At 41.9% G+C, this 10,565-nt stretch overlaps 1 protein-coding gene across 1 annotated transcript; it reads left to right on the top strand.

The window, feature by feature from the left end:
* The first annotated feature begins 2,102 nt into the window (after nucleotides 1-2,102).
* CNEP1R1 (CTD nuclear envelope phosphatase 1 regulatory subunit 1) lies at nucleotides 2,103-7,398 on the top strand. The gene is made up of 6 exons (XM_048516254.1): nucleotides 2,103-2,241; nucleotides 4,381-4,452; nucleotides 4,838-4,911; nucleotides 5,634-5,743; nucleotides 6,563-6,617; nucleotides 7,318-7,398. Exons 1-6 carry the CDS (start codon nucleotides 2,217-2,219, stop codon nucleotides 7,357-7,359), a joined length of 378 nt encoding a protein of 125 aa, XP_048372211.1. The 5' UTR covers nucleotides 2,103-2,216; the 3' UTR covers nucleotides 7,360-7,398.
* Nucleotides 7,399-10,565: the final 3,167 nt, after the last annotated feature.

Here is a 10,565-nt window from a genome sequence, read left to right as displayed (position 1 = left end):
CTACCTGGTTGCCATGGCAACGCCCAGGCCGCCCGGGCATTATTTAATGGAACAATACCTTGAGTTCAGTAGCATTTTATGTGCCGAGAACATTTCAAACGGTATAGTTTTTTTTCCCCCCCAATCCAGTCCATGCTGTGGATCCAAATAAGAACGGAGATCCATTAATCCATCCATCAGGCAGGCCTCCTCGTACAGCGCTGCCGGCTGGGCGGAGGGGAAGCGCGGCTTAGCCTGGCATACCTGGCTGCCATGGCAACGCCAAAGGCCTCCCAGGTATTAATTGATCAATATCTGAGTTCAGTGGCGCTTTAGGTGCCAAGAAAATTTCCGACAGTACAGAGTTGCCGGTTTTTTAGGCACATTAATAATAAGACCCATCAGTCCTTATATCCATATCAGAAGCTGCGAGGTGTAATTCTGCAAAATATCTCAAATTTGGGAAACCATGGCAGTTTGGAAATTTTAGCGATCACGCTCTTAGTCTTAGCTCCAATCACACTAATTGCCAAAACGTCTTATATATATAAGTGGTGTGTGTGTGTGTGAGTATACATATATATATATATATATAAGAAAAAGAATAAAAACAAATTGCACCTTTACCTATTACATTGCATTAGAGATCCAACTAGGGTTGCTACTTCCAGGTCGGGAAACACCTGGAGATTTGGGAACAGTATCCAGAGCAGGTAAAGTTTGGGGAGGGGACAGAACTCAGCAGGGATGTCTTGTTATCCAGAACTTCTTCTAGATACTATGGTATACCATAGAGCCTTCCCCTCAAATCTGTCATTTTTTTCAGGCAAACTGATTTGCACAGCTTGGAGATCCGCTGTAATTCTGGGAGAACTTCAGCCCCACCTGAAGACTTGCCACCCTAATTTCAGAAATATGATTTCAGATAACCCCAATACAAAGCTATTCACACCTTTGTGTTTGGCTTGTAGACAGAACTGGAAGAGACATACAGAAACAAAGGGTTGGACTGCTGGATTTGGACTGGTCTAAAAGCTATGTTGAGGCTCTTTAATTCTCCGATCCTCATTTAAACTACATTGGGGCACCTTCCCCAATCATTTTGCCAAATGAGCAAAATAATAATGCATGTTTGTAAAGGGATTAAAATGATGGTATAATGATACAACTCTGGACTTATCTGTAAAGGAATAGGTTTGTGATCTCCTGCAGTATTGGTTGTATGTATCACTTCGCTTTTACCTCATTATCCTCTAACTTTGTAATCCTCTTCCTGCATCAAGGTATGTGATGATGTAGATGTTTTATCTGCATTGTTTTCTGATTCTATAATCCTACTGGAGTTGTTTACTGGATTTTTAAAAACGTTGATTGAATTGCTTTCTTCCTTTGTAAACCTGCCTTGAGTTTCAGGCGGAAAGATGGACTGTAAATAAACAAAACTCTGCTCCTTTTAGGAACTCAAATAGAGAAGTAACACCAGCCTCCTAAAAATCCTTGCTTTTCCTTTTCTAAACATTAAATCTCCCTGGCAGCTATTGCATGATTTGGCTTCCTGCAGGAAACCCAACAAAAAGGTCACACTGCCAGAGTGTGTGTGTGGACCCAAATTACAACCGCTGCTAATGAAGCTTTAGCTGTTCCTGGCATATTCAGTGATTCGATGGGGCCCAAAATAACCATACCACTCTCCTAAATTACCGGATCTGGAATTTAATTCGTTCTTGAAGGACCAAGATTCTTTGAATTCCAAGAAAAACATCCTTATTACTCAGTGGTCACTAAGGTGTATCATGTTGCTGCTTTATTGGAAATAGAGATAATAATAACGACCAATAGCTGAGAATGATTTATATTGTCAGCCCTCAGATTTGGGTAGTAAAAAAAAGATGCAGCAGAGTCAGGGCCCTCCTAGCTTCTGGGAACACATCATTTGATGGAGATCTGGTCCTTCATCACGCATGCGCTTCCTCCTTTGCCCTTTCCCTTCGCCACGGTTCTTCGGCTACTTGCCCTCAATAGGAATTGCCCAATAGTGGTGAAGCTTGCTTAGCACCCGCCCCACACTTGTATCGTCGGTCCAATGGCAAGAGGCGATGATTCCCTTGTTGTGAAGCCAGAGAGGGAGCCTAGCTGATGGAAGGGAGGAGGTGGAAAACCCCAGGACTGGCTATGGGCTCGGGGCCGCGAGGCTGAACGTTGGGTGCCTGGGGGCGCCCTCTTGTCTCCCCCTCGAAATGAACTCGCTGGAACAGGCGGAAGGTAAGAGGGGGGTCTCCCTGGGAGGAGAAGGACCGTGCGGGAGGTACTGGAAAGGGGCCTTTGGCCGGCTCTTCCTCTCTCCAGTTTCTCCTAAAAGTTTCTGCTTTCCCCTAATCATTCTGTCTTAAGTAAACATGTATCCTTATTGTAGCAACTTTTATCTGCCACCTTTCTTCCTCCTGGCATATTTACGCCTTCACTTTATTCGTTTGTTTCTCCATCCGAAAGGAAGTTTTACTCACCCCCGCCTTAGCCAAAGCGCTCCAAGCAGGCAGCCAACAATTCAGGATCATTTAAAACACAGAAAGCACAATGGTACAAACGCGTCGTTTCAATGCCTGAAGCAGGTAGCCCAATAAATTCCTTTCAGAAGTCCTTGGCACCTTTTTTTACTACTTGAAATGGGAATCTTCCTCCACAGCTGCAGTTCTTCTTTCTACTGGCTTAAACTACATTTATTTTCCCCTGAGTGGTTTGCTTTCCTGGGAAAAGGGGGGGCTTAATTCTATGCTGCTGTTTAATATTACTGGTTACTATGAATTTTGCTGGTGTTTATTTTATTATGATTGTATTTTTAAAAATAGTTTTTGTTTCCCCCAAAAGACTCTGGTCAGCATGCATGGTTTGGCCCCCTCCCTTTCATTCTCACAATAGCCCTGTGAGGTGGGCTAGCTTGTGTGTAAGAGAGAGATATGTTTATTTTTTAAGATTATTTTGATCCCACTCTTAAGAATCACATATATTGTGGACCACCAAAATGACAAATTGGTGGGTTCTAGTTTAAAAGCTTAAATTACTGGACTACTATACTTTGTTCACATTGTGAGAAGATAAAACTCACTGGAAAAGACAATAATGCTGGGGAAAGTTGAGGGCAGCAGGAAAAGAGGAAGACATCGAAACAAGATGTTGAATTAAAACTTCACACTAAAGAATGAAGCATATATAGCACTTAGTTTGGTGTCTCCTGAGTAAGCCTTGTTCATAGGTTGTTTGGGAATAGATTAATTGATAGGGTAGTCATAAATTGGAAGCAACATGATGGCACTTAACACACACAGTTCAGCAATCTCAAGGCAGTGTATTTATTCTTGCTTTTTTGAGGTCACCCCCCGAGCCGGGGGGGTGGGGGGGGGGGGGGGGGGTGGATTTATTTAGCATATTTTTAGTTTATGCTTTCTCCAAGGAATTGGAGAGTGGCTCATTTGCTATAACAGGCTAACTCTACCCTTCTGGAATCGTGTATTTGTGTTTCTGGTCAAGCGGCAGACACCATTCACTGCTCATTTTAGATTAACCTCCTTTATTAGATGTTTGTTCAGAGTAAATGAAACTTAGAAATCGAACACAAAAGTGCTGAAGTTAAATGTGTGGGAGAGAATCAAAGTTCTGGTCAAGTAAAGTCCTGCTTTTATAACGTGCTGCAAACAAATAATGGATATGTGGTGTATTGTGTAAACTTGTATTTTTAAAACTGAGCGTCTTACATCAAATGTCAGAGAATAATAAACAGTCTTCATCTCAGACCTAGATGAAAGAGTGTCAAACATGTGGCCTGGGTCCAGATCCGGCCCCTTGAGAGGGCCTGTGAGCCAGCTGATCCCCACTCTCAATCTGCCCACCCCACCCCCACCCCGGTTTGGCCTGCTGAGCCAGTTGGGCTGGCAAGCAGTCTGTGGGCTCATGAACGGGGGCAGTCACCCCTCCCACCCTGTGCCGACTGCTTCCTCCAGTGCTCTTCTGGAATGGCCAGCCCCTTCAGGCTCACCAACTGAGGCAGCCACCCCCCTCCCCAGCCCAGCCCATCCAAGTCACATTTGTGTCATATTCAGTCCTTGTAACAAATGAGTTTGACACCCCTGATCTAGAGTAATCCTACGTTATCGCTTTGTTCAGGCAGCCCCATATCGTCCTGTTTCTTACTACAGGAAAAAAATAATAATAGAACAGGCGACTACCATTTTTTAAACTAGTTTTCAGTATTGGGGGTGGTGGTGGTGGAATGTGTAAGAATCCTTGGGTTCTTACCCAGTATTTTGAGGCACATTATTGTTGTTATTTTGCAAACAAAGCTCAGGAATCCCAAGCACAAACTTAAATAGGGCAAGCATACTTAGCTTTTTGTTTCCTCTGTTCCAGATCTCAAGGCTTTTGAAAGGAGACTTACGGAATACATCGCTTGTTTGCAACCAGCTACGGGGCGATGGAGAAGTAAGTCTGTGGCTTTCCAATGGGGTTGGAAATGGGCAATTAATACTTGGATCAGATCATACCAATATACTTTCAAACTTTTTTTTAAAGCATGCTGTATTATTATACTGAGGGAGAGAAAAAGAGTATCTATATGAAGAAAATTACCAGCAACATGTCTTTAGTACTACTGTCCATCTAACTCGTAGTGCTCTTTTTTATACAAACCAGGCCTATTGTTTTAGTAGAAATGTAGTCAGTGGGGACATCTAATAAGCAATACTATATGACTAAGAGAGCAAAAGTTTGAAATAATGCAGAAAGTATTCGACAGGATGTCTCTAACAAAGAACTATCTATTGCTTTCTTATAACCTTATTTTGATTTTTTCACTTTTTTTCATTAGTAATTCTTATAGTGGTGTCTGTATGTACAGCTACTGGTGCTTGGAACTGGCTGATCGATCCAGAAACCCAGAAAGTAGGTGTTATCTTCCCATGAGGTTTCAACTGTGTGAGGTTCCTATTGCATTTTTTGAATTAGCTTTAAATACAGTGTTTGGAGAGGGATAATGATGCTAGGTTACTCCATCATGAGCCCTTCAAAATCAGAGGAGTAACTCCACATGGGAATGACTTCAGTGGCGTGAAATAACTTTGGTAGAATGAAGCTGATGGTGAATAGGAGCATCAGAAACTATTAATGATTGTGTGTTATTTCTGTCTACTGCAACATTCATTGAGCAATCCAAAGGGGGCGGGGTGTGAAGCCGTGTTGGAAAAAGCAGAAGGGTTGCGCCGGCTTCCATGCCACCAGTGGCATGCAAATTGGCATGGACGCCGGCGCCAAGGGACCTCCCTTGGCCGCCAACCACCACAGTCGCCAACCTAGAAGCTGGCCCCTGAAGTGGCTAGCTGTTGCTGCAAATGCCCACACCAATGTTCCGGGGGGTTTCCCAGGGTGGAACCTACTTTAGTTGGCTCCCAAAGGACTTTCAGACTCCACATCAGTGGTGCAGACTTATGCCACTAAAAAAGATAGCATAACTAATTTTTACTGTGGACTTTTCTCCCTCTCCATTCCTTTGGATTGGGCTGCAAGTGTTCTGGAATTAAAAAAAAAAGTAGTAGTATTTTAACTGCAAGTCTATTCATTTAAATCAGTGGGAATTTCAATAGAATAATCTTTTGGTTCTCTCCTAGGTATCTTTTTTCACATCACTGTGGAATCACCCATTCTTCACCATTAGCTGTATTACCCTGATAGGGTTATTTTTTGCTGGAATACATAAAAGAGTTGTGGCGCCCTCGATGTATCCTTTTCAGAGTACTTCCTGGTTGAAATAGCAAGATGTATGCCAAACAGTAATGGTCATTTATTTTACCAAGTTTTCAAGCAGAATTACTTGGTGTTCGATTTTTTTTCTTTTTAAAGTATTGTTTCTTCTGGGAATAATAAGTCTTCTTGGAATGGCAAGTGAAAACATAGAACACAAACACATTGGCTTCAAAGGACTCTCACTTCTGGAACTATTTGGATGTGACAACAGGTCACCTCTGTCCCTTCCCCACCTGGCACTCTTTACCATAGAGACACGACTACACTGGTCATCTCTGTCTCTTCTCAGCCTGGCACTCTTAACCATAGAGACATGACCTAATTCTCTCTCCAGCAAGCAGCTGTTTTCAGTATCTAGAGGGGATGCAGTCTGTAAAGGCTTGCAAGGAATTATAGGAATAAAAAAGTCAGGGAACTCCAAGAGATGCCCACAAAACTTAAGTGAATATAATCTTTTCTGGGAGAAACTGTTGAAAGTGTAATTTGGCCTTCCTATCCCTTTTTATCTATCTAGGAGCTCTTCCAATTTTGGTTCCTTTGCTACAAGGCTTGTTAGCAGATGAAGCAGAGGTCAATTGGCCAAACATTCTGGAATTAAAACACTTAGAGGAACCTGCCTTATCCTTCCCTATAGATTTTAAGCTCTCATTATTTCCCTATGCCTTTACCACACCAGTGCAATGAAGTGGTTAAAATGATGGATTATGAGAATACAAGTAATGCATCAGTAAAGTCTTGCTTTACTTATTCAGAGTCTAAAGCCTGACATATTTCTTTGACACACTGTGTGCAGAATAGCCGCTCGATGTCGGACGGTCCTGGCAGAGTACAATATGTCTTGCGATGATGTAAGTTGTTCCGGCTTTATCTGTGAGTTTTGGAGCTGGAGTCAGAAGTATAACGTGGGACAGAGCAAGATCTTTTGGCTTGTGTGTTGAACTGTCCTCTGTGACTTCCCCTGTCTTTGGCCTTCATTGTGCCATTTTGCATTACTTGCTCCTGGTTTCTCCCTCCCATCAGAGAGGAGCATCCATAAATCCCTTTTTCTGTTTGTCTTCTACAGACTGGGTGGTCCTCATTTGAAACCTTGGGCCCATAGGCAGCCTACAGTTAGAAAGGTGCTAAAATCAAAAGGTTGATTTTAGCAACAGAGAAAGATGAGGATCGGACACATTCAATTTTTTTGAGCAGTACAAAATGCATTTGATGTCTCTACCCTGTTGCTTCACTGTGCAAAGAAGATGCCCCCCCTCCCCCCAGACACACAAGCCTTCTTTAGCTTAAGTGATTATTATTTCTCTGGAAAACTGACTCAGGATGGTGGAAGCCTTTGAATTTTATTGAGCAGGAAAGCAGGATACAATCCAATCTCTCTTTGGTATTCAAGGTTTAATCTAAAACTATCAGTATTTGGGATTTCTCGGTTATTCCGCATTTGGTGGTTTAACGCCGTGCTGATGTGAGCAGTTAAAACTTGTAAATCGATACAGAAATGGAACTAAAATGCTGAAGCTGGTGTGAAGTTTGATTCTTTTCTTTCCTCCCCAGACTGGAAAGCTAATATTGAAACCCCGCCTTCACGTCCAGTAACCATCCATCTTCCAAAGACTCTGTCACCAGAGAAACAAACAAACAAAAAAAAGCAAGAGACTTTTTCATCATGGCTGTGAGGCCAAACAGGTCTGAACAGCATTAGTCTGTGTCTGTACCACTGATGGGAAGCGTGCAACAGCTGGTATATTTATTCACAGTCTCTTTGTTTTGTGTGGCCTGCGCTTTCAATTTCCCCCCCTCACAGTATTAATGTTCTGCTTGAGAGGGTTCCATCTTCAGCGATGCTACTGGCAAGGTGGTTCCACCATGCAAAAAAGGCTGAAAGAAATTAACACAGTGTGGATTTGCTCTCAAGAACCAGTATTTGAAAGAAACATTTAATTCTCCAGTCGTGCGTCATTTTGCCAACACACTCCTTCGTTCATGAAGACCGTCTTTTGCAGGCATCCATCCTCCTGTCTGCATAAAATAACTTCTCTGTTGATGGTGAATTGCTCTTTCTTTCGCATCTGCTTCCATTTAACTTTTGTTGCATTAGATACAGCACTTCGGCTTTCCCGCATTGATATTTTCAGCAAATTCCAGTAGGACTAGTTTAATCATTATGATGATTAAACCCTCTGTAAGCATAACAGCAATGTATTGTATGTGCAATTTACACTGTGATAGCTTTGGCCATGAAATGAGTATTGCTTAACTTCAGATTCAAAACTACTTGATAAAAAAGTGCCACAAACTTTTGAAGGCAGAATGGTTCAGGTAATCCTTTGGCCTCACCATGTCCCTGGAGATGTGGTTGTGGTCCTATGATGTGGTTTCCTTGTGTCTTTCGTTTCCCACCATGGCATGGAACTTGGTCATTTGAACGTTCCACAGTCACTTTTTGGACAAGCTTTAAAAGTGACAGCGGCCCTTGAATCAAGCGCAGGATCCTTCCACCAGTAACTTCCACAGTGGTATCATCAGAGGCTGATGAAAGAAATTAATTTGTACGGCCAACTCCGCAATCTGAACCGACCTTATTAAAAAGTGTTAAGAGACGTGGCTTGTTACACACAGTATATTTTGAGACCATGTGCGATTGAATTTTAAGCCCTCCCTATGCCTTTTAGACCCTGTTTCAAATTCTTTTTAAATAGAGTCTAACATTTAAAGAGTGCATATAAGCTGGACACATAGGAACATCGTCTGCAAGCAAGACTTCATGGCACTGAACGTGAAACCAGAAACAATGTTGGTATCAAAATTATGTACCCGCAGCAATAAAACACTGTGCTCTTGAAGTGTTCTACAAATGCTCACCTTTTTTTGCTTTTAAATGTACATTTTTGTAGGAAACATGTATAAAAATAAATAACTTTATAATAATATGTTTGCTGGCATTTTTTTACAACTGTGAGTATATAAATGTTGGATTTGAAATTATTGGGTTGGCGTACCCCATGATGGTCCCAAACTATCCAGATATATGTATGCAGGGCTAGGCTTGGATGCAGATTACCCACAGAGTCCAGTCCGAGAATACCATAAAGAATTGACTTTCTGGGCATTGTAACTATGGAACTCTTTGCCCCTCAACCTGGCCTACCTTACAGGATGGTTGTGAGCATAACATGGAGGAGAGGAGGCCATGGATGCTCCTTTAAGCTCTTTGCATGAGAAAACGAAATTTTAAAATGTACAAAATAAAACAAATGAATTCTGAACATCCGTAGAATCTCTTTCCTGAATTTACGAACATTCAGCACACATCATTTGCCGAATCTTGCAAAGCGGTGGCTATAAATCTTAAAAGGTGCCATCTCTTTCGCCTCTGTAATATGGCCTGTGGATCACCGATAAAGTGTCAGCTCTCAAACCCGTATTGGGTAAAACGCAAAAATCGTGTACCTGTATTCAGTTAATTGCTTTGGTCCTGGCGTTTGGTGCCCGTACTGAGAGGCAATAAATTGGATCAGGTCTGTCATTGGCCCAGGGACTTGTCTCGACATGTCTATTTAGCAGGAAAGAAACGCCGCCCTCTCCGGCAAAATCACAGGCCCCATCTTCCTTGGTCTTCACTGGAGCCTTACGGTTTGGACTGGAAACAGCAAACACATGCCCTGAGCTGCGCTGCGCTGCAGTGGAAAGAGGGATATGCTATCCAGAAATTATCTGGAACAACACTGGAATATTTAAGACGTTTCAGCCTCTCTACACAATGAAGAGATTTCCTGACTCTTTTATCCATCTCTATAAGACCAGCAGCGGCTGCTCACGAGGACAATCTGGTACGAAGCTTTAAATTCTTTAGGGTGGCTAATGGTTTGGGTTAGTGTGGATGTAGTATCTTACAAAAGTGGGAATTCAAAACGGGGCAGGAAGTTATAGCAGAGGTTTCTGGCTTCTCAGTGTGAAAAAAGGATGTTATTGATTTCAAATAACAAACATGTTGTTGATACTGAATAACAGAATCGCATGGAGGAGAAGGAACGCATGGTTTGCCACAGCCAGTGTGATTATGAAGGTTCCCGTGGTTCTAACAGAAACTAAATTTGCTAATTTTTAAAGTGGTAAATATAATAGTACTTCATGAAAGTTACTTTCTTTTTGACCCCACCTTCCAAAGTATAAAACTGTGCCAAAATGTTTTAAGAATCCTTGACTAGCTCCTTGTGTTGAATATAGAATGGGTCCTAGTATTTGCCAAGTGTATTTACTTATTTGATCTGTTCTTTCCCATCCTGTAGCCCAGCTCAAGGCAGCTTTAATAGCTGTAAAAATATGATACCCAAAATATGTCCTGAATAAAATCCCATCAATTTTAAATACAACCCAAAGAGCCCAGTCCTCAGCGAGGATCGGGGCCTCGTGCCTGTTTCCCACATGGCACAGAGCTTGGAAAACGAAGGGGGGGGGGAGGGAAATAGTCCTCTCCTGCCTCCCTCCTTCTCCGTAGCCCATTTTATTTCATTTTAAAATGTATATAAACAGTATTTTTAATTTGCTTGCTCTTAACTTTATTTAAATTTTAAGTAACTGCTGCGGTTGGAAATTTGTTTTAATGGGGTTAAGTTTTATTCATGTATTTTATGTGCTGTTATTGGAAACAGTTGTACTGTGAGCCGCCTGGAGCCCTTTGGCGGTGAGGCGGCCTATAAATTCAATCAATCAATCAATCAATCAATCAATCAATCAATCAATCAATCAATGTGTCTACGTGTATATGTATAGAACATTTTAGTATTGTTTTTATTTCGAAT

This window comes from Sphaerodactylus townsendi, linkage group LG14 (assembly GCF_021028975.2).
Source record: "Sphaerodactylus townsendi isolate TG3544 linkage group LG14, MPM_Stown_v2.3, whole genome shotgun sequence".
Taxonomy (NCBI): domain Eukaryota; kingdom Metazoa; phylum Chordata; class Lepidosauria; order Squamata; family Sphaerodactylidae; genus Sphaerodactylus; species Sphaerodactylus townsendi.
The sequence above is the reverse complement of the archived record's forward strand: the minus strand, read 5'-3'. Positions and strand labels throughout refer to the sequence as shown.

Coding starts and splice junctions, on each gene's coding strand:
- CNEP1R1 (XM_048516254.1), top strand. CDS start 2,217: ATGAACTCGCTGGAACAGGCGGAAG. Junction 2,242..4,380: donor CTCGCTGGAACAGGCGGAAG/GTAAGAGGGGGG, acceptor CCTCTGTTCCAG/ATCTCAAGGCTTTTGAAAGG. Junction 5,744..6,562: donor AGAGTTGTGGCGCCCTCGAT/GTATCCTTTTCA, acceptor CACTGTGTGCAG/AATAGCCGCTCGATGTCGGA.